This window comes from Molothrus ater, chromosome Z, assembly GCF_012460135.2.
Source record: "Molothrus ater isolate BHLD 08-10-18 breed brown headed cowbird chromosome Z, BPBGC_Mater_1.1, whole genome shotgun sequence".
In the NCBI taxonomy this organism is placed as follows: Eukaryota; Metazoa; Chordata; class Aves; order Passeriformes; family Icteridae; genus Molothrus; species Molothrus ater.
Genome location: NC_050511.2, coordinates 57597588 through 57622342, shown reverse-complemented (window position 1 = coordinate 57622342; position 24755 = coordinate 57597588). Strand labels below are relative to the sequence as shown.

At 37.5% G+C, this 24755-nt stretch overlaps 1 protein-coding gene across 2 annotated transcripts in view; it reads left to right on the top strand.

Annotated features, from left to right (window-relative positions):
* The window catches only part of COMMD10 (COMM domain containing 10), a 108619-nt gene that overhangs the window by 13271 nt on the left and 70593 nt on the right, over nt 1-24755 (top strand). Inside the window, exons 5-7 of one of the 2 annotated variants that reach the window (XM_036403474.2) lie at nt 7704-7814; nt 8689-8744; nt 9333-9571. In XM_036403474.2, the coding sequence (XP_036259367.1) occupies nt 7704-7814; nt 8689-8744; nt 9333-9393 (228 nt within the window). In that variant the 3' untranslated portion in view covers nt 9394-9571. Of the gene's footprint in view, nt 1-7703; nt 7815-8688; nt 8745-9332; nt 9572-24755 lie in introns of those variants that run through there. The other variant, XM_036403475.2, reaches the window with a different exon arrangement.

The following is a 24755-nucleotide window of genomic DNA, read 5'->3' as shown; positions in this document are numbered from 1 at the left end:
TGTCAATATTTACTTTTAACTATGAGTTAAGGTAGCCTATTAAGTAGGGAGCCTTGATGTAGTGAAGCTGAACTTACCTCCAGAGTAGCTGCTGTGTGTAAACTGAAGATACACCACATTTAGTAGAAATAGATGACGAGAGTGTCACTTTGAAAAATAGTGCTGTGCACTTGTGCATTATTATGGTGTTTTTAATAGAAAGAGCTTCAAGCGTGTCAATTTCTTTCTCAGGCTATGAAAAGCTTAATCTGATGTTCAGTAACACTGAAGTTATTACAAATACCAAATCATTTTGAACTAAATGGTCTTTCAAAATAAGGATTAAATTATTTGTAAATAAATGGGTGAATCTATATACCAGTGGAGCATGACACTAATTTCTGTATTGCTATAACTGACCTCCTTTGTCTGCAGTAGTTCGTTAGGCTTGAGCCTAATGGGAGACTGTTTTCTGTAGTACCTGTAAAAAAATGAGCCAGTAAGAAGTTATTGGCATTCTGTTTCCTTTATGCAGTTTTTAAAAACCTCAGAAAAAAATGAAGTCGGTTTCACTACTTTGGCATTTACTCAAATTAATCAGACTGCCTGAGAATGGAAGTAACTATAGATGCACTTAAACTACCCTGAAGTCAGTCTTTGAGTATGGATATAAAGTCAGGAGACCTGGATATTAATTCCTGGCTATGCAAGTCTACAGAAGCATTCTGTGCCATAAAAAGCTGCTGGCAACCAAGAACAGGGGTGTTCATGTTAATCAAGTCTTTCAGCCCCACCAATACCAGGAGGGGATGACCCCACAAGAAGAGCCTAGAGGAGAGCTGGAGAAGAACTTTTTACACAGGCATGTAGTGATAGAGTGAAGGGAAGTGGCTAAAAACTGAGGAAAAGGACAGGTTTAGTTTAGATGTTAGGAAGAAATTCTTTACTGTGAGGGTGGTGAGGCACAGGAACATGTGGCCCAGAGGAGCTGTGGAAGCCCCATCTCTGGAAGTGTTTGAGGCCAGGCTGGATTTGGCTCTGCATAACTTGGTCTAGTGGAAGGTGTCCATGTGCATGGAGGAGAAGGGAGTTGGAACTAGATGATTTTTAAGATTCCTTCCAACACAAACCATTCTATGATTAGAAGCACTTAGCTTTCTGCCAAGATTTGAATTTGCAGAAGGAATGGTAGGATTTATTTTCATTTGTGCTCATGTTACTGGCTTATAATTCTGACTGTGGGCTATAAGCTCAGTTTGCTTTAAAATTCTCTTCAGTCATGTTAGACGGCTTTAAGCAGTTCCTTAGCAACTTTGTGGTAATGAAAATCTTTCGCTACCTAAAAAGGCACATGTTGGGCAGTTTTTTGCTTTAAAAAAGTTCAAGCAGACGAACTAAACTATAGCCCAGTGACAGTGGAAGAGATACTGAATTGAAATAATACTGTTGAAAAACTGCATTATACAGCTGGTCTTCAAAGATTACTACTATATGGTAATGTTACCACTTTTATTGACCAATTACCTTTAGGCTATACTGAAAACATTTGTGGTGGTACTAGTAGTAGACTTCTACAAATTGGATATGTTAGTTTGCCTATGCTATATGTTCCTTTTCCATCCGGGGCTTTCATAACCTTTTTTGCTTCATAAGCATAAAACCACAGGACACTTGCTGCCAGTTTAGAGTTGCTTCTGCATTCTCTCCCCACCAGGCTTGTTAAGCAGTTCAGCATGGAATTGTGATTTTCTCCCTTTTTAGGTTTTAAGATGAAACACTGTTTTTGAGCATTCTTCTTTCTCTTTGCTAACTGCTAATCAGCATTTATCGCTCTGCCGGTAGAAATGCTCCTGATCATTTGCTTGCCAGAAAGGCTAATACTGGATATGACAGGACCTTTATACCATTTTTCTGTAGTCAGGTTATCTGTAGTGGATTGTTAAGTAACATTTAACCTGTAGCACTGAATAATTGTCCACATATTTTGAATCGAGTATGTTTTCTGAATATAACATTTTTATTCTATTTCGTGAAAGTTAGGTGTTCTGAAAGCAGCAAATCTTGCCAAGAAAAGGGTGAGCAAGAACTTGAACAAAAAAATTAGATCTTCATAACAGGTTAAATTTGGTCTGTAAAGTAATTGGCTGTTTCATAACTGTCTAAATGCCTGGTGGTTATAAAAATCTCAGTGCTGTTGAATTTGTGTGTCCAAGCAGTATTTCTCTAGTGTGGTTCTTGCAGGTTCATTGCAGTGTTGAGTAACTCATCGTTGCTCTTACTTTCCATGAGTCTGTGCGTAAAGCACTTTCTAAGGGACAAGCAGGTGCCAAATCATGGATGAGAAACAGTGGTTTGCATGGTATTAGGGCATCCTGCTGGCGCTGTGGTAAGAAGTAAGCTGCTACATCTGAGTGGCAGAGCGCCATATAAAATACTGGTTTTCTGTAGTTTCTGTAATGAAATGTTACAGCCCTTCTAGAATCAGATAATTACCTGTTTCTCTGGGTCTGGATTGAAGGCACTTGAGACAGTAGTTCATGTTCTGATTCAGGTGTTTATTATTCCCTATCAGTAAAACAGTCTCACAACCATGTGTTCGGCAGCTTTTCATTAGAAGGCACAAAATGGCTAACGGTCTCTTGTTACAAGGTCTTTTAAGACTAAACTATCCAATTAAGAATTGACACCTAGATTATTTTCCCTTTTAACCCAATGACTGATCTCAAAGAGCCCCCACTGCAGACTTTTCTGCCCAGCCACCCAAACCCAAGAAGAAGGAAGAAGAAGCATGAAGAAGAAACCCTGGACAGCACCCTGTGCCCTCCATCTTGCTTCCATCCATAACATACTAAAAAATCCCCAAACCTAAATTTCTCACCAAGTGATACACCTACACTACTCTCTATATCTATTTCACACTTCTGTGGATTCTAGTCTATCTTAAAGTCTAGGAAACTTTCTCCACAAATGTGGGTCAAACTCAGTGCTCCCCTGGGGGTCAGGACACTGCAGAGCAGACAGAGAAATATTCCTGGTGCCCTGGGTTTCCACAGGTAATTTACATGAAAATTGAAGTTTTCTTCTTTAAAATTAAAGCAAACTTCCAGTCTTTATGAGTGTAGAGACAGACAGGAGGTGTAATCTCAGTTTATCAGCCAAGACCAATGGAAAAATATCCTCTTTTCCTCCTCTGGTACTAGCTGAGTATTTAAGGCCCTTTTTTGTCTTGTCCTTTAAAAATACTGGACCCTGCTCCAGAAGTTTGGCTGAAGTTGGAGGTATTAGGTAAGAAATTTTAGGTGAATACACGTTTTCTGAAATTCTGTTCTACTTCGTTGTCCCTGTTTCACAATACTTCCCCTTATTTTGTTCCTTCAAATTAGGCCCTTGCCAGCCATTTTTAGTGTCAGTTTCTTGTTCACTTGGGCTCTGTTCTTGCTCTTTCAGGTTGAAGTCCTGCACCATGCCCATTATTGATATTTGTTCTGCTTTCCATTTCAAAGTTGTAGTCCTTCATTTTGAGTCTGGCAGCCTCATTCTTGTATAGTTGAGATGATTAGACTGAACTTTCTTGCCAAAGAACATTTATTTGATTTCTTGTTGAAGAGTGTAAAATATATCTGTGTAGTTGAGAGAAGTATTTTTGACAACTAATATAGAAACTTGTCCTATTTGACAGACTTCTTGAATTTTTTCTCAGTTCAGATTTAATTCGTAATAATATTTATGGGCAGCAAAAAGTGGAAGTAAGGAACTGTGGTGAAGATATACTGGAAAGAGACAATAGAGTATGCCAAAACACAATAGGTTGTAAGAGAAATGGTGGATTCTATGGGTGTTAATTTTGACTGTGTGAACCTTGATTTAGCTGGAGATTGTGCTTGAGGTTTATATCACCTGTAAAGGCTGCCTTGACATTTAATGCACTGGGCTTTTTCAAGAGAGTGACTTTCACACAAATGTTTTGCCATAGTTATGTTAGATTGGTGATGGTCTTGTCTTATTGTGTAAAATGCTATGCTCTACTATTTAGCATGTCTGCTGGATAGGGCTTGAGTTGGAAAATCCAGTGTTTTACACTGGAAGAAAATTACTGTGGCCATCATGGACAGACCAGGTGATGTTTTTATGTACCTGTAAAGGTGCTGCTCATCTTCAGTTGAAGAGTCAGATCTTCTTATAGGAGGGGAACTAGCTGCTTTCTGGTGTGGATCTGCCCTGGGACAGCTGTGGGTGGCCCTGAGAAGTGCTGTGGGTGAGGGAGTACAGAGCTAGTTCAACATGCAATGACACCTTACCTCTTCTACAGCCGGTACAGAGTGAGTGCTGGAAGGGAGAGGTGCTTCAGTTCTCCCGTGTCTGTGAGTCCCTAGTGCCATGGTAATCTCTTCAGAAGCCTGAATGAAACAAAATGGACAGAACAACTGAGGATTTACAGGGATTGTTGAAAGTTTCCTCATATCTTTATTGCCCTGACTTATTTGCCAGAGCGTTCATAAAACAGATCTGAAACTTTTTCATATGTTCTTACTATTGGTTTGGCTTAGTACTTATGTTTATTTCCCTTTCTTTTTTCCAGCTTGCACCTGTTTACTTTTTGTTGTGTTTTTTTCCTAAACATATCCTTGAAGTTAAATAAGTGCCAGAGAGATCAGTGGGAATTTACAGCAATAAACAGTATATTTTCAACAGTGTTTAGTGTTGCAGTGACAAGGTAGCTTGCATATTTCTAACCTGCTGATAAGAAATTGTGAGAAGGAGGTCTACACTAGCTAAAAACATGGCTTTGTTTTCATGCTAGGCATGGAGAAATACTTCTCCTCTGCCCCAGTAAGTGCTTTTCAGTTAGTATATCACAGATTCTGGCACTGTTCTTCCATCATTCTTTTTTCTGTAACAAGTTTTATACCAGAAGTAAAAATAATTTTATAGTCCCTTCATATTTGAAAAAAATTGCCCTAAAGTATGTACCACCTTGTGACTAACAAATACTTTGCCTTGACACAAATGCCATGCAGAAATGTGTCACTACTCTCAAAAGGTTAATTAACATTGCAAGATGTTGAATGTCTTCTAAGTAAACCAACACAACCATTGCCAGATACAAGTTGCATTTTTCTTTCAAGAAAATGGACCATTTTGATGCCTCAGGCAGCATGCTATTTATTAATTAAAATTTATTCTCATACAAGTATATTTAAAACAGAAAACAATCATGACTCATACTGGAAAACAATGTAATTTTTAAGGTGAAGCAATATAAAACAAGAATTACAAGTGCTCCTCAGCTATAAACTCAGGCTGGTCTGCTTCCGCATGTATTGTATTTGTTCTAAGCTCTCTACGGTATTCTGGGATAGATGTGTATTAGAAGTGAAATAGAAAACACAAACTTAATTTTTTTTATTTTTGGTGGTTTGTTCTTCAGTCTACACAGAGTATACAGTATTTAGCAGCTTCAGCAAAGTCTTAAAAGTCAGACTTCTTTGTATATTGTTTTTGTCTCTAGTGGCATTGTCTTATGATCCTGGGTAAGCTGCTATCCTGTCTAAGGCTTGGTTTCTGTACTACAGTAATAAACTGTTTAAGTAGCTGATAGAAAGTCCTTTCTAACATGAGGAGCAGAGTGCTTGAACCACAGTGACTGTAGTATGAAGAGCTGTCACATTCCAGAGCTCGATGTCTCTGGTTTTGTCCTTAGTGATTAGCTGTTCTATCAATACATTGTTTATGTTACCAGTTGCCTGCTGTGGCCTCCTTCCACCCCTGTAACCTGTAACTTAGGATCTGAGTCCTTTTCTGTTGACCATTATCAATTTTCTTAACTGAGCTATACTTTTTTTTTTTCTTGATGAAAACTCAAAAGTTATTTAGTTTGTTTTTTTATTTTTAAGGTACTATCTTTATACTCCTGAAATAGAGTTAGTTTCTTAATTTCATTGAAGTTTGTGGAGAGAAAAATGTTTTCTAGTTGTGTCATTGTGGTATAATTTCCTGGAAAATAGGGGCTAGCAGAGGGACTTAGCAGAGTTGTCCATTGGTGTGATTGACTTGAGCATTTACACAGAATCCACTCTAGATTGTTCTGTACTTTTGGGTGGGATGGGTTATGCACTATTATTTTCACTATCCAAGATGTAATCAAGTTAGAGAAAATCAAAATCAAAGCAGAATTATGGTTAAAAATTCATCTGCTTTTATAAGTTATGTAACTTTTCTTTAAAACATCTTCTCATTCATAAGCTGTGGGCCTACTGTTATTAAAGCTATGCTCAAAATGAAGTGGGCTGGACTTGGAACATCTTCACTGAGTCCCTTTATGTGGTCTGCACGCTTTCATGGATTTTACTAAATGTAAACTTCCTTATTTTTATGACAAATTGAAGTTTGAATGGTGCATTGATTGCAAAGCAGCTGCCAGACTGCAGACTGACCTGCTGAAGTTCTTCCTGCTGCCCTGTTCTTATAGCTGTGCACAGAGTCAGTCTGAGGTGGTGTCTTTCCCTTAGCTGTGGTCTTGACTAAGCTCCCTAACCATCTTGTACTGGCCTTGGTGGTTAAGATATATCATGATACATAGTTTTCCTTCTGGTATGCGTAGATATGTGGTGGTAAGTGTTTGTTACATAGTTCTGCTATTCATCCTGCGTACAGATAAATGCAGTATAAAGTACATTAGTTTGTAAGTGTAAATCATATAGCTGCAAGAAATTTTCGGAGTTCTATCCTTGAGCTGTGTCCACAGGAGGAGCTTTTGCCACCCTTTCCTATCTTTCATCTAGAGATTACTGTCACTGTAGGATGCAGGGCGTGTATTGCTGTTCACAAGGCCTTTGGCATGGCTTTATTCTGTTAATGATTTTAGCTGAATTTAGCTATTAGATTGGTAAGAGATTAATGAAGATGTGGCACTATTTCACTTTTCCAAATCAGCTGCAATATTTACTAGAAGAGGGGAGACCCTAGATTAAAAAGAATTTGTGTGTAAATTATCTTGGCAGATGGTAAGGCTTTGTATTTCCATTTCTTATTATTCGCTAAGGCCAGGAGGATCATTTTGTGGAAGTCTTGTGGTTCTGTTGTTGTGTACTTCATTTGTGCATGAGCTGTACCTTAATAATGCTTGAATTTAACTTCATATGAAAAAAGAATTTTCACTGTATTTAAAAAAAATTCTATTAAAAATTCTATTGCTCACATGCTTACCTGGGTTTTGTTCTTTCAGCATTAATAATTCAAAAAGCAAAATTATTTTTGTCATTAAGATCTGAATATAGTACAACACACATGAGTAGATCTGTGGATTAAGAAATCACTATTTTTAAGTTGTTTAGTATTTACTAGGTTTTTTTCTTTTTCCTGAAAGTAAAATAAATATGAAATTGAATCTGCAACTTTGCTGATAAACTTCCACAAGAAGAGGAAGCTCCTGTATTCTGGATCTGTAGTTGTGTTCTATGGATTGGGTCCATCAGATCTGAGACACAGGAAGTTGCTCTATTTGAGTGGTAGTTTGAATGGTAATTTAGATAAGAGGAAAGCACATCTGTCCTGGAGTCCAAGGTAATTTGAGGGAAATTGTGTACAAATATTATGCATTGTAAGCAAAAATTTAACATTTGTAGAATGTGACCCTCTGTTCACTGACAGACCACTGGCAGGCCTGAGGGTTGACATCAGTGCTTCTGTACCATCTGATTGTCATCTAAACTTGTGTTTTGTAGCTTGAAACAGTTGGATGGCAGCTTAATCTTCAAATGGCGGAGTCCATGCAAGCAAAGCTGAAGTCTCCTCAGGCTGTGCTAGAGCTGGGAGTGAGCAATGAAGATTCAAAGGTAAGAAATATTAGCAGAGCTGGAACGAGTTGTCATGGTGATCTTATGTTGAAGTTCTGTTAAAGGCATCCATTGGAACTCTTAATTGTTCTTATTCTTGTCATTATTTTTGTTTTGTATTTCATATAAGTTATAGTAAACTCTTGGAATTGTGAAATACTGATATAATAGCATAAATATTCAGCAGACTGAGAGCTGTGTTACCAGCTCTCTGGGCTGTAATAGGAGAAATAGGGAATATGGTTATTTTAGGTCTCTAAAGTTTTTGTAGATAATATATTTTTATCACATAGCATGTGACTGTAATTCTTATGCTTTTAATACATAGTAGGTTGCAGCCTTCTACCATGTGTGTAGTTATGCAAGACATTGCTCATCATTTGCAATAATCATCATATGCTATTGATAAATATATGTGAATGATGACACTATGTGAGGCCACAGAAACCCAGTATTTGGAGGTTTTAAGGTGGAGTCTTAAGTTCAATGATTTTAGTGAGTTGGTGGCATATCAGAATCCAAACTCACTAAAGAACATAATTTTTTATTCGTAAAATCTGTCTCTTTGGTTAGCCGGCATGTTTCAAATTAGACACATGATTTGCTTTTAACCTTATCTTGCTAACGGAAATTGAAATTTATTTCTGTGGTGTCTGTCAGAATGTTTACCTATGTCAGAACGTTTACCTATGAAAAATTCAGAATAAGGAGTTTGAGGGGAGAAATCAGAACTCAGTGCTGCTTTAGCATTGCATTTAATTCAGTAATTTTACTAATGTGAGTGGAATTTCTGATTTATGGTGAAATAAAATGAGAATACATAGCTTAAGTTTGTGCTTCTCACTAAGACTTGCAGCAGTTGTATTTTTTTCAGCAGTTCATTGCTGCAGATACAGGAACGGGACAAAATTTTATGCCCAAGCTACATTGGTGAGCATTGAATACAGATTCAGTTCTTATGGCAAAACTATTAAAAAATACAGACAGAAAAATGTCACTTTCATGTAAGACAGAAAGTTCTGTTTCTTGTACAAACAGAATTCATGTAGTGGACTTTTTCTGCTGTTTCCTCACTTACTTCTTTTTGTGGATATGTTTGGATATCAAGATCAGAATTACTTTGAGATAATTACAAGCCTAGAATAAACTATGGTGGGCATTTAGATGAAACAATGCAACAAGAAAACTGATGCTCTCACAGTAGAGACATTAAAATTTAAAAATCTGGGTTGGTGTGAAGATCACTATGGGATTACTTCCTAGTACCTAAGATTGACTAATATTTGCTTAGTGCTGGTAATTTTTCTGCTATATCTTGCATCTTTGTGATCCTTGGTGCATTAAGTATTGTATCTGAAAATTGTAGCTGCTGGATACCTCTTCTTTTCCTCTATGAAATTGTGTGTGCCTTTTGTGCAGAAGTGTGGTTTAAATTTAAAATGTATATTCTTAATGATTGGATTATTTTTTCACTTCTTTTCATAATTCATGGATATAATGACTTGATTTTTTTTTCAGGAAAGACACAAAATGCTGTAACAGAGGAGCTTTTATGGTCTGGCTCATTAGGGGGCAGTAGTGCTCTTTGTCACCCTGGTTCTTTGCTCTTTTTGAGATAATACTCAGACTCAATTCTGAAGTCAGTCATTGTGGGAAGTGTTTAAGTGTTTACATTTCTAATCTGTATATGACAATAGAAATTTCTCTTGTGTATAGAAAAAAATAAAGCCTATTAATAAAAAAACCATACTGAGCAAGGCAGATGAAATGGGCTATTATTTTCACTTTTGCTAACTAAAATTAATTATATCAATACATTTGTGTTTACTACAAATCACACTACTTAAAGAACAATTTAACTGTTCTTATTCACAAGAAGACATTTAAAATTAGTATTTAAATTATCTCTTCAGGAAAGGTAATCATAAAACCTGTGGCTATATGGATGTTACTTGTGTGTTGAGAAATTAAAAAAACATCTGGTATATGCTGTATAAATATTTATAGAGTACATTTTGTCAGCTTCAGATGAAATGCAGAGTCCCAGAGGAATAAATCCATCGTAGTGCAAAAGTAGGGTATTCTTTATTTCTTTCAGGTGGTTCAAGCTGCTAGTGACATTTGCATTTCCCAGGAAATAAACTGCTTGTGACTAGCAAGAGTTGTGATCAGAGCTCATGATTTTTGTTAATCTGTTTTTACTGGGTTTTGTTACAGATTTGCTGTTTGCTTTTATATTCAGGCATGGAATTATGCTTGTGTTAGCCCCAGTGCGAGCAGGCGGGTGGATAATGTGGGCTGCCAGACACAGCCTTCCAGCCCAAGTTGTCCTGTGATCTAGGCTGCTTTGGTTGCTGCTGATGTTTTGTATGAGAAAGAGAAAAAAGGAACTTCCAATTAAAAATCCAATTAACAGTGTTTTATTATAATGATTAATTTTTTCAAATGTATAATTAATCTCAGAATCTGAGAGAAGTGAAATGTCAATGAACTAGACACATGAAACAAACTGGTATAATAGGAAGCATATTTTTGATTTGCAAGATCCCTTTGCTTCCCTTATGACATTTTGATGAGTTTAGGTGGCATTTGAGAACTAATGTGTAACTTAGCAGCTGTGTATAAGGGTTTTTTTTAATCATAAATTTGGTTTCAGATTTTTGGACTGTTGATAGCAACGTGACAGTCTGGAGATTCTGTACAGGGTATCATTATTTTTATGGCTATAAGTTCAATTGACCACTAGAAGGAGCACAAATTAACAATCCTGACAATTTAGATTGTTGTTAATTTAGATTTTTTGGTTTGCAAACAAAGGCTGATGCCAAAAAGTGCTGTGTTTTTTTTTAGTATTTCTTTCCTTCAGTAATCTGTTTGGTAACTATTCACATAGACACACACTCTCACATTCCTTCCCACTGTTAATAGCAGTAAGTCCTTAGGCTATCTAGTCCAGACTTTTTTAAACAACTGTGATAAATTTCTATAACTGTAGGAGAAGCCACATAAATAAATAAATAAATAGTATCGAATTGTGTAGAAAGATTGAAGGGCTTCGGAAATGTCACACAATTGGTGCTGAATATCTTCACAGAGAAATATGGGAAGTAGGAGTGTGTTCTTAGAGTTGTTGCTATTACTCATCATTAACAAGATACAGTAAGGCACATTACTATATAAGGTATTTGTTACTGTGTATTTTCACACATGATCTGTAGTTACCATTTATGCTTGAAAATCGTTAGGATAAATAAATTATTCTTGCCCAGTGTTGTCTCTCGATAGTTATCCAATTTTCTTCTGTAAATCCACTCCACAGATTTTATTAGATTCAGTTATCTAATTGCAATTTGTCCTATGGAAGGCTTTGCTCTTTTCTTGTTTTCCTTCTCCTTATTTAATCTGTGAATTTATTCTTAACCATAAAGAACTTCTTGGGGGAGCTCTATTTTTCAGTATAAATACTATGTAGATATTCCTTGTGAAAAATCAATATTTTGCTTCTTTTGTTCCTTCTTTATAGATGTATATGAAGAATTTTTACAGGATTTTGCCTCACAAAAAGTAACTGATAATTGTGCTGGTTTGTTGAACCTGGTAGTGTAATACTTTTGGCAAAAGACAGATAATATTATCCTGATTTACTTTTATTTCCTTTTAAATAATTTCCCCTAACATCATGATGCTTTAACAGGGGAATGTAACACATGAGAGACTGCAACAAATTAAGAGAGATGGGCAATCACTAACCAAATGTATTTTAATCAGGACAAATGCCAGATTCTGCACCTGGGCTGGGGCAACCCTGGGTATGTGGACAGACTGGAGAATGAGATGCTGAACAGCAGCTCTGTGAAAAGTGATGTGGGGGTTGATGGAAGTTGAATCTGAGCCAGCAGTGCCCTGGCAGCCAGGAGGTCCAAGCGTGTCCTGGAGAGCATCAGGGACAGCATGGCCAGCTGGGCAAGGGAGGAGATTGTCCCAGTCTGCTCTGCTCTGGGGCAGCCTCACCTGAGTGCTGGAGGGAGTTTTGAGTGCCACCATATGAAATAGATTTATTAGAGAATGGCTGTGGGAGTGCAGCAAAGATGGTAAAGGGTCTAGAGGTGAAGTGATACGAGCTTCAGATGAGGTTGCTTGCTCTGTTCAGCCTGGAGAAGGGGAGAGTGAGGAGACATCTCATAACAGTCCAGAGCTTCCTTGTGAGGGGAGAGGAGGGGCAGACACTGGTGTCTTCTCTGTGGCGGCAGTGACAGAACCTGAGTGAACATTGTGAGGCTGTTTCAAGGGAGATTTTGCTGGATATTAGTAAAAGGTTGTTCACCCAAGGGGTGGTTGGGCCCTGGAACAGTCTGCCCAGGGAAGTGGTCACAGCACCAAGCCTGACAGAGCTGAAGAAGCTTTTGGACAATGTTCTCGGGCACGTGGTCTGACTCCTGGGGCTCTGAAGGGCCAGGAGTTGGAGCTGGACATTGATAATCCTTGTGGGTCACTTCCAGCTCAGGATATTCTATGATTCTATGAAAATCAAACAGTAGTCTGATTATATTTGAAACTGAGGTGATACTACATATTCATGATTTCACTGAGTAAGTAGAAATCTAGAAATCTGGAATTATTATCTTTTACTTGTTAAGATAATAGCATATGTGTTGGGCTTTTTTTTTTCTCCTGTTTTTTACAGATTTTTTATATATTTCTGGGCAGTGAACAAAATTTTTACCTTTTTGCTCTGTTTACTTCAATAAGTACACCATTCTACTTTCTGGGTTTGCCATTGTGATTACTTTTCCCATCTGTTACAAAAAAAACCAACAAAGCAAAGTAAATGAGAAATCTTCTATCAGAGCTACATCAGTTACTTAAATCACACTATACGTTCTCTGCAGCCTGTATGGCATGCAGGCAAGACCTGCACATTGATCAATGTGTAAGAAAATATGGTGGTACTTCCCTTTCCACCTCAGTTTAGCCCTTTGTTTTTCTCTGAAAAGAATTTGTGTTTGTGGAGTGGCACAACAGTGGGAGTTGGTGGATGCTAGTAATATGATCCCACTTCTGAGATGTAGGAGGTGGCAGAGTTGAGCATGTTCTCCTTTCATTTGTCATGTCAGTCCTTGCCTTTGGGGATGATGCATTTATGTGGCCTTTTTTTTTTTTTCGAAATAGAAGAGTAATTTTTATCTGTAGGGCCTTCAAAAAAGAGGACACTTTAAAGTAATAATGCTGAAAGAACTATGATGTGGTCCAAAGATGAAACAATTGTAAATTGCTTCCAACATTCATCAGCTCCCTCTCAACCACTTTCTTTTCTGATGAGAACATCACCCTTTTCCTTCTCAGAGCACAAACAGCCTTGTATGTACACTCTGGAGCTGAGCTCAGTTTTCTCATCAAGATTATTTGTAAGTCTCTAACAATTGCAAAAAGAAAGTAGGACAGGCCTTGTGTGAATGCAAAAATATTTAAGGATTAGATTGAGAGAAAAGGGTTTCTTCATTCCTATTTGGAGGAGTTAATTGGCGACCTGGATAGCCTCAGACAGCACAGTCCTGTGCAGGTTTTTCTGTGCTTCTGAAAAGGCAGTGTTGCTGCTTTTGGCAAGGTGTACATCATTAAATGAGTTTTGTTCCGAGTATTAAACCCTAATAAATAGTGCTGCTGTTAGGAAAGAAGAAAGTTCCCTAAGAGGAGGTTTCAGAATATGAGAAAGGTCCTCATATTTGTAGGAGTGGTAGTAAGAAAGACAGTATAATCTTGAGTGCGGGAAAAACACAGAAAAATGAGCCTGAAATTTATAACTTGATTCCAGCAGTCAAATTGCTACGGACAGATGACAGAAATTTAATTGCTCCACGAGTGACGGAAATTCAGCACCTAACGATGAAGAGCAAATCCTGCATTAGACTGTTTGGTTTTGATCTATCATAGCTATTACTTCTGATTAAATCCATTTAAATAGAGGAAAAAATTAATCTGTGGTCCGGAATTTTTAAAATGCTGAGAGGGTTTTTTTTTTTCTTACTGGCATAGAAATGGATGCCCGTGTAACCTATGTTCTGTAAGTTTGGAGTAGTTTGACATTTTTCTTAGTAACTATTTGTCACAGGGTGTGGCTCCAGGAGTATGCACTCACCACTGGCAATTCTACTGAAGTGTGTACTTAATTATCTGACTTCATGTGTGATTTTACATTATTTCATTATCCAGCTTATAGTAAGGATCTCTTTTCAGTATACTTACATTTCTTTCATCTGGCTGTATGCAAAATTTATGAATACAGACTATATCACATAAATTTACAAACCCTGTAACTGGTTACAGCCTCTACACATGCTCTGCTCATGGCAGAACATTCTTAGACTTTCTCCCTGTCTCTTTGTGTCTTGGAACTAAAGAAGATGGTGCCAGTTGACTGTAGTTGGTTGCAGCCTTGGGCAACCTTGGCCTACAGTTAGAAATGAATCTTTTGTGCAGGAGTAAATTTAATTGTGTCTAATATGTAGCTGTACTGTTGTAAGTCTCAATAAGCAGCAGAAAAGTAGTTCAAATACTGAAGTTTAAACTTGGTGACCATTTCATTGCCAGGCAGAGTTAAACTTCAGGGCCTTGAGGGAGTTTAAAAAACAGAAAGATATGGTGAGCTTTTCTTATTTTATGCATTTGTTCATAACATATTTTTTCTTAGAAAACTTGTCTCCTGTTTGCCCCAAACTGGTTTTGTAGTCTGGTACTTCAGTCTTTTCAGATGAAGAAGACAAATCCCTGGGATTCATGGCAAATTCTCAGGCACTTATATATTTTCTTGCCTGTTAGTCACAGAAGCTATGGAGTGCCTTAACAGATGAACTGTTGCTTTTATTTGTATGTAGCAATGGAAGATAACCCTATTTGTTCAGTGCTTTTGCAGAACTTCTGGACATTATTTTTCCCTCTGCTTTTACTGAGACAATAAGCTCTGTGGTACCTTCGCAAATATGTAAAAAACCACCATCTCTCCCATGTCTGTTTCTTACCAGCTCTATGGTAGAAAGATGCAGTAGTCTAAGAAATGGGTGAGGTTAGGGAGAGATGAATGTGAAAGTTGGACTTGCTCTAACAGAAAATCCAATGTTACTAATATTGCTCTTCTGCCTTTTCCTTTGTCACACTGATTTTGACTGCTGCCTTTGAGAATTGAGTCAATTGGAGGCAGAAGTAGACAAAGTATAACAAAAAGAAGAGCAACAGAGCTATGAAGGGTCTGGAGTCTGATGAGAAGGGCTGGGGGATCTGGGGATGTTCAACCTGGAGAAAAGGAAGTCAAGGGAGACTTGATGGCTCTCTACAACTGCCTGAAAGGTCATAGCCAGGTGGGGGTCAGTCTCTTCTTCCAGGCAAGATAGGACAAAAAGAAATTATCTCAGTTTGCATCAGGGGAGGTTTAGACTGGATACTAGGAAAAATGCATTCACTTAAAGGGTAGTTCACATTGCATATGAAACTGCTTAATTTGGTTTAAGAAATTACAAATTCTATTACTGGTTTAAAATAAGTAAAGTAAAAATACTGTGCAGCCCAAAGCAGAAAAACTGATCCGTGTCAGAGCATTTGCATCTTGGCAGGGTCAGGCTCCACAGCTTACTTTGGGACCACGCTGGGGCCGTGCATCCTGTACCTAGTCATGTTTCCTCCTCCGTACACAATCTGTCACGTGTCTTATGGAAAGATATGTGCTTGTCTTTTCTTCCTGATAATGTCAATATTTGTATCAGAAGAGGCTGTGAAAACAGTTGAATGGGTGACAAGGAGCAGCTGCCAAACCAATTCAGTACCATGCAGATCGCACCTTGCTTTTGTGTCGTGTACCTTTAAAAAAGATTATGGTGAGGAGGACCATTTCCAGTTACTCTGTTGGTTCATACCTTGCCAGCAGTTCTGTCTTGCTTAGACTATTACAAACTAATTAGGTGTTTTATGTGACAGACATCTCACCAGGTCTGCTCAGAGCAGTGTAGCAAGAGCCCACACTTCTTTATTTGCATTCAGTTTACATTTCTGTTCACCATTGTAATTATCTCCTGTGTTTTACTTTTTCTTTGTCAGTTCTTTAAATTAATAGTTTTGTGAGTTTTGGTACAAAATGGTAGGTACTGTCAAGGAAAAGTAATCTTGTGGTGATGAGTTTCAAACCAAGCATCTTTGGGGGTTAATAGCATGGTTTTGAATTTAAAAGCAGTTTTATCGCCCACTTTGTCAAATTGCTGGACTTGCATTCCTGTTACTTTTGCTATTTTTTTTGTCAGTTTGAAACTAATGTAATTGCCAAATCTGGCTTTCTGGAGAAATAGTACGTCTGTTCTTGAAAGAGTAGAAAGTTAGTATCTCCTGTGTTGCTAACATCTGTCCTGCTCATGGCAGTAAATATGCAGTACAAGCTGTCAAACAGTATCAAGGCCAAGCATTTGACATCGAACAGGTGTCTAACAATGTTGTGACACCCTTTCCAGTCCCTCTTCAGGTGGAAGAAGGTAGGTCATCACCTCAATCATATGCAGAGGAGACAATTTTCACTTGTCTTGTTTCCTGTCGTTTACCTATGACAGGAGTCTGGTATCTGAAACTGTGTGGCATCTCAGTTTGTGCCACTTGGCTTTGTATGAATGTTTAACAAACTTTAAAAGCTGCTATGACAAGTGACCTTTTTCACTGGTTGAAATACATTAAATATGATCTCTTTCATAGGAAAACCATAAACCACAGCATGGCCTACAGCCTCTGAAAAAATCTTGTTCAGTATGATTGTATAAAATTACTACTAATGAAATAAAACATATTTCTAGAAGTGCATGCTCAGTGGCAAGACAGTAAGAGAAAGATTTCAAGGGAGAGAGGAAAAACATTTTTTCCGTATTGGACAGATCCTGTTACTAAGAATATATTTGGAAGCCTCGCAGTAATGAATAGATAATACAAAAGGCGAGAGAGATCCAAAGCTACTGAAAATGCTTGTCTCTCTTTTTTAGCAATGCCTGATTTGCAGCTTTTTGTATTACCTCTGGTGTATAGAGGCAGGCAGCAGACTTTTAAGAAAGTTAAAAATACTAGATTATTTCTCTGTCATCTTTTGCAATGTCAACAGAAACAAGAAGTTGGGAGATACCTATGCTTTGAAATAAGTCATGTTATGAGACTGGGAATTTGACAGCAAAACAACTTGCCAATATCTAGATTACTGTGGAGCTCTACTACTACTACTACTTCTGTTGGTGTACAATTCTTTGATTAGGTACTTCAGCACTAAAGGCTTCACTTGTCTGCTTCATGACATGGTGTAATGTATTAAAGAATCATAGAATCCTTAAGGCAGGAGAAGACCTTCAAGATCATCAAATCTAACCAGTGACTTAGCATTTCTAACCCATATCCCCAATGCCACATCCACATGCTGTTTGAACATTTTGGGAGTGGTGATTCCACTGTTTCTGTAGGCAGCCCATTCTGATGCCTGATCATGTCAGTGAAGAAATTTTTCCTGATATCTTTAGGAAGAGCCACAGGCTTAAGCTTTCTGGGGGATGGACACAGTACCTTAGGGGCTGCCAACAGGCAATTTAGATGTGCCGTCATACCCAGTAGTTCTGCAAGTTTTGCAGGCTGGAACTGAGTACAGGATTCAGTAACTGCACAGAGAATTTCAAATTCATGTCATCTTTACTCCTCTATTCTGAATCCTAAATAAAGGAATTTCAAAATCTACACATGTGAAAGCAAATAGATATTTTGTTCAGGAACCAAGTACATTTTCAGGCAAATACTGCCTGAAAATACCTGAACTTACTACTAGAAAGTATGTGCCTTTTGTTAGAAGATCTTAAGAATAGTCAGGAAGAGAAGGTTTATTTGAAGATGCAGTCAGAGGCAGGAAGAAAACCTGTAGATTACGGAAGGTCCTTTTGACTACCGAAAAACAATTCCTGAGCTGTTTTCTTCCTGGTTGTTATTTCTCTTCACATTCCCATTCCTTCTTCTTTTTTGTCATCTCATCTTCATAGGAACAGATGCATTATTCTCCTATCAAAGAAATGCAACAGATTCCAAAACATTTTTGAAATTCCTCAAACATCAGAGTTGCCATTCAAGTGGGACAGAATTCCTCAGTTTGATGCTATATCTAATAAATTCTATGCAAGCTCTCAAGGGCTGCCACATATAACTAGTAACTTTTTTTTTAATGGTCGTTTCTGTTTCTTTTATTGTTGAACAATGATTGATTAAGTACACAATCTGTCACATATCTAATAAAGCGTTATCATTACAATGCTTTATTAGATCGGCTTCCTTTGTTGTTGAGGCCTTAGAGCCCTTATGCCGTGGGGTATCTTTTGCTCCAAAAGGATGTAAAGCACAGTGTTATATAAACCCAAGATGTTTAGGCAGTTTTTACACAGCTTCAGTGTTCCTGAATGGCAGTATATTCCTGTCTGTATTTTTGACTCCAGTTTCTTGAGTGAACATTTTAGTTTCGTCTTTCTGAATTTGTATCCTGTTTAGTGGAAATGAAGGTCTTTCTTGTGAGGACCAAAATGGGGTTGGTAATAATATAGATGAAATGAAGAAAAGCCAGGTTATAGTATTGAAATTTATTTCTTTGATTTCTTTCCAATATATTGGGATATATTTGTGCGAATATATTTGAGACACCATACAGGAGGAAAAGGTAAACCTTTTCAGGAAAGCTACTTTGCTGTAGCAGCTAGGAGCTGCTATGTTGGAGTGCATTAATTTACCAAGGGTGCTGTCGCCAGGCAGATTCAGGTGAACTGGCACAGTGATGTTTGGAAATGGTAAAACAGAGCAGAAGTGCATGAAACAGATACGGGGAGATGGAGGCAGTATGGGCAGTGAAGAGCACAGAAATGCAAGAAGGTAGTGTTCATTGAGAGCTATCTGAAATTGAGTTGAGCCTGAAGAAGTTTTTTGGAGTAAAACTGAAGGTGATTATCATGGAGGAAAATTATGGAGGAAAATCATGGGGGAAACCTCTGAGAAGGGTTATGGCAGTGCTTTTTTTTCAAGCACTGAACAATCATTCTGAAAAGCTCTTGAAAATTCAACTCAATTGTAATTTGATTTTACTTTCTTAGTGAAATTGCTTTAGAATTCACATTACTGTTTCAAACTGCAATTGTATGCTTTTGTGGCCTTCAGGAAGTAACAAAGCACTTGGAACTATCCTTGACTTTGACATTGAGGCCTTTGATGCTTGTCTAGGATGATGTATAAGTAAGTTGTGTTTGCTACTTTGAGAAGAGAAGAACATTTTTCTCTGAGGGACTGCATTCCAAGGGTGAGCCACAGACCAACAGCAGATCTTTTGAGGAAGTGTGGAAATAGTAAGGCAGAAGAAGGATATGACTCCAAAAAACTCCCCAAATTACCAAAAAGGCATCTAATATGTCTGTTCTTTTTGGATAGACAGATGAAATATATTTGTCAATGCAGAGCATGTGATGTGCAGTGCTGTAACTTAAGCACTGCAGTGAGGCATCAGATTGTGGATACTTGTTCTAAATTCCTTCTTTCCTTCTTTGCAATAAAATAATTTGTTTTCAAAATATTCTAATCCCAGTTGACAGACTGCTCACTTTTTACAGTGATGTGGCTTTAGATGCTGGAAAAATAAATAAAAAAATGGAATTCTGTTCTTCCCACTGTTTTATGAAGCAGTTCAGTAATATGCTTTCATCATTAGCCTCCTTTTTCCTTTTCCCTTTTTTTTTTTTTTTGTAGTGGATATGGAAATAAAAATTGTAGACCAAACATGGATCAGCCTATAAAACTGCAAAAATAGCTTTGCATGTCAAAACCAAAGAGCTATTATTTTAGTATGTGTCTTTATATGCAGATAAGCACGTCCCATTTGCAGGCTTATGTGAAATTCATATGTGTGGAATTCTGTCAAAAAAGGTTGCAGGACTAGGGCAAGTTTGAGTGTCAGGAAGACTGCACATTGTTACCACTGGAAACAACATCCAGTAGTGTGCTGTTCTAGCAACAGGTTTGGAACAAGTGCAAAAGTAATCTGCCATTGTATTTGTACCTGTGTTAATATCTTCATATTACCTCAGAGCTTGAAAAATTAAATTATTCTTTGGCTTTGTGGAGGCAAAGCTTTTTTAAGAAAAGTACCTGTTTACATGGAATCACTGTTTCCTTATTTGCATCTAATTCCTAAGCTTCCAACAGAATACTCTCTTCAGTTATAGGTTTGAGGTTTCTTGTGTGAGTGGTTTTTTTGGTGTTTTGTTTGTTTTTTAGAACTTTTTTTGTGGGGGGAGTTTGGGTTTTATGTTTGGGTTTTTTTGTTAAAGAGTACTAGTGACTTTACTGAATGTAAAAGTGTGGAGAAGAAAGCCTTTGGGCTAGTAAGGTGTCTTGTAGTTTGTGCCACAAAATGACTTTCAAGTTTAATTGACCTAAACTGTATAAAAACTACCATTCCATTTCTGCCAATGGTTTCTCATAAAACTCCTGGATTTTTACCCAAACACTAAGTCCTTATGAGCATTCTGAGTTAAGGTCAGGCTTTAGTGTCATTAAGCACCACAATCTTGGGCACTGTGGGGAGTAAGTAGTCTAAGTGCTGGAGATAATGCGCCGTGGAGCAGAAGAAGGCTTGGTGCTGCTTCCTTCCTGCCTTGAATCTTAGTACAGGGAATCAGCTGCCTTCGCTCTGCTTTCTGAAGTTGGCAAATAAAATAATGTAGAAGACGATGGCTGATATTCCCACAGGTGGAAATGTGGGGGAATGCTCTACAAAAAATCCCAACATTTCCAGGGAGTATAAAATATACTATATATAAAATAGGACACAGCCATACTAGCAGAAAGATAGATGAGGTGACCAAAAGGATTCTCCCTGTAATTTTTGATTATAATAAAATAATTTCTTAACAAAAAAAAAATCATATATATACATGAAAGTAGTAAGGGACTGTATATGTGCTAGTGACAGCAACCTCTGTGTTGCTCTCAATTCTCTTCCTCTGTCTGTGGCCTGCATGGCCCCTGGAAACTAGTTCAAAATGGGGCAGGAAATTCTAGACCAAGGAGGAGATTACCTCTGGAACAGGCATCAAGGACAATAGCCTATTGTGGGGGGTTCAGTTTCCTTGACTATTCTTATTAGAATGTTGGGGATGTTTTTAATCCTTAATGATGCTTAACTTACGTGGTATTTTTTGCATTGAAAGTAGATACCTTGTCAGCAATTGTCAAGTATCCTTCAAGGCTAGCACAAAAGCAGTAGAACAAACTATGATTGTAGATAGAAACCTTGGAAATAAAAACAAATCCAAACCCCTTTCTCCTTCTGGCAGTTGAGAATTGTGTTGATTCTCCCTCTAAATATATCAAACCCCCAAGTGTGTGGTTTTTTTCCTGTAGAGGGTGAATGAAGTTCACATTCTTATAGTTGCGCTGGTATGTTTGTAAAGTGGTGCTGCAAAATGGAGCCCTGAAATGAATTAGAAAATGAAACAAAACTGATGGCCTGAAGGTTTTTAGAAATTATGACACCTTATGTTTCTGGTGGGATCTACAGAAAAATTGTACTGGCACTCAAAGGAATAGACTGATTTGCAGGTGGTTGTGAGTTGTTAGCATGGAGAGGAGTGCGACATAGCAAAGAAAACACAGCTTTAAGCTGTGCCCTGTTTTTAACTGTTAACACTTCTTTTTCACAAAATAGCAGTCATTTCCCTTATTTTAGTAGGCATTTAAAGACTGTCATTCTGCTTTACAGATGTAGATAAAAGTGAGGCACTTAAATATGTATGTTTGTCCGTTTAGTATTGCTACTAATGCAAAGATAGGATGATTAAAACTTATTCTTTTCAGAGGCAGGAAAGATAAATTACTTCCATGGAATTTGTTAAAGTTGATGCATTGGCATTTCTTTTTAATGAAATCAGTTAGAAGGAGAGAAAACTAAATATTTTAAAAAGTCCCACAAATTAAAAAAGCAGGAAATTGCTTAGCACCTTTTTTTTGTAATCATGTTTGTCCTTGTTTATCTGATGTGCTATTTGATTAGATTGTTTTTCTACTATTAGTAGTGTTGTTCATACGCTCAACCTTAAAATTACATAATTTTTACCCCAAATAATTCGCTTTAAAAGAGCTGTCTGTATAAAGTTTTAGAGATGAGCATATTTTGTACTGCTTTAAAATAATACCTGTTTTAAAATAATTTTCCATTGTGTCCAAATGTAAACCAAAGTATACAATAAGAAGAATTTGATATGTAAGTGAAGTATATAGAACTAAAAGGTACAGGTGTAAAATAGCAATGATACGAAAGAAAGGCTTATGTGGTTGTAAACAGCATGCATTATGAAAGAGAAAACAGCAAAGGAAGAAGAATGGGAATTAAGGAAGTGTCAATGTGGACCACATTTAGAGTAAATATTGGGCAAATTAGTAATAGATAAGATAGAATGAAGCCAAAATACTTTGGGTTAAAGGATTAAGAGTGACATGAAATGTATGAAATTAATCAAGGCAGGAAATGAATGTCTGGGAATCAAACTCCTCTTTGAGCTGCAGGAATTAGCCTACCACTTTGTTTTCGCAGCTAATAATTGGTGTGTATCTAAGGGAGCTGAGGAAATAATGGATGAGAGGGATATTCCTTGTAATATATCCAGTGATTAAAAGAAAAAATAAAAAGAAATTATGAAATTGCCCAAGAAAAGCTAAAAAATTGTTGCAGTGATCAGGGCAACTGAAATGAAGAGATTCTTTTCTATGATTATGGTGATTATTATCAAAAGGATTTCAATGTATTCCTTTAGTATTTTAAGTAACATTTTCAAGGAGGGGAAAAAACTGAGAACATCACTGGAAATGGCTAAATATGGTTTGGAAGAAAGGGTTTCAAACTTTGAAAAGTTTGAAATTTGAAATTTTCACATTTCACATGGGAAAGTGCTGTCCTCAACCAAGATGTGAGAAGTAGACATTTGTGGGGTATATGTTGAAAATTCTCTGTAAAGCAAAGTACTTGGACTTGCAGAGGTATCCCTGCTTTAAGCAGGGAATCTGGGGATGGTTGGGCCAGATGGCTTCCTGAGGCCTATTTTCAAGATAAATTTTTCTGCAGTTATGCAGAGATTTCATTTATGAAAACCACTTTAGAAGGTGGTTCTTTTCCACCTTCTAAAGAACCTTGGAAAAGAGGCTGAAGAGATTAATGTTAATTTTGTATTTAATCTGCCCTGTTTTGCTTAAACAAGAATAGTGAGATAGAGTGCGTGGGTTCCAAAGATGAACCTTTTGTGCAAGGTGCCTAATTTGTTTTGACTCTTTCTAAAAACCATGCTGTGCTAGTCAGTTGGTCACATTTTTTGAGTTTCATGTTAAGGTGTCCAACTGAATTTTCATTAGAAATGCTGCTTAATGGGAGATGTAAAAAAAGCAAAACAACCTATAGCATTGCAGATGGGTTCTTCAATGGAATTGATTCTCATTAAAAAATCACTCAGTCTCTGTTAGATAATGGAGAATAACAAGTAGCACATAACCTGGCAGACTTGGGACCTATGTCAAACATTAATCAGTAGTATGATAGTTAGCATAGCCTGGCATTATAGTAATTATGTGAAACATGCACAATAAGGAGCAGTTTGACAAGAATGAGCACCAAAATGAGGTAAAAGCTGTTTACAGGATAAAGGACCGAAGACAATGCTTGTTCTGTGCCTAGAGTGCAAATTCTGTGGTATTCCATATTTAATGTGAAAATAGTATTTGGGTATATGTTTATGGTTCCAGTTACTCTGGGCATGGCTTTTAGTTTAAAAAACAAACAGCTTGAGACCTGGATTCCGATCCCTTGTGACTCTTTATGATTATGGATTTAGTTTATTTTTACTAGAGTAATGCTCGGGATTTAAGTTTGTTTAGTACCAATAAATAGAGTAGCATTTCATGGAAACTTTTTTCTGTTTCTTCTATGAGACTGTAATCTGATTCTGCATTTTACAGTGATTGAGGCATGAAGGTTAAATATTAAAATTAATAAATTTTTTATCCCTGAAAATCTTCAACATTTGTAATGTTGACCTTAATTTTTGCTGCATATTCCTTTCTAAACTCTGCAGTGTTCTGGAGAAAATACATTTTTGTAATTGGTAACTTATATGATTAATTTCTCTTGGAAGGTCTGAAATTAGTGGTAGATTTGTTTTAACTTGTTCCTTTGTGTGTAAATAAGATTAGCATTTGTAAATTCCTTGCAGCGATGATCCATTTTTGTTGTACTTAAAAATAGCAGATTTTTGCCACAACTGGAAAATGTTCTTCAGACTACTGCTAAAGGCAGTTATTGATTTTAGTCCAGCACTTTCATATTTCCTCATATCAGTGTTCTTACCTGTTTACTGTTACACCTTGAATTCTCTTCGTTCTTTAGATGCTAATTTTAATATGATGCTAGTGCTCTCTAGAAAAATTGTGGAAATGCTGTAGAAGTTTTGGATTCTGTGTAGCTTTGCCTCTCTTTTTCACAAGTAACAAGCAGCAGCGTTCCTTATTTTAATCCACTGGCTGCTAAAATTGCATCTTGTCTGTACTTCAGTGTGACAAGCTGCGCACCCAGTTAACACCTGTGCCCGAGCTGGTGTGTGCCATGGGCGCACACGCGCCTGTGCTGTGCCGCCGGCTCAGGGCTGCTCGGCAAACATGGCTGGCTGCTGGAGCCATCAGTGGGGTTGCAGTCCCAGAGCATCCCCTGGCACCTGGCACTACACCCCTGCCTCCACAGTGCCTCCACAAGCATCTCGGGTGTCAGGAGTGTGCTGATGGGGCTTCCCTTAGGGGTGCAGCCAAAACATGTCACTTCTTTCAGTCTGCTGCAAACACTACCAGCTTGAGGTTGGTGAGTGAGGGCAGAGAGGC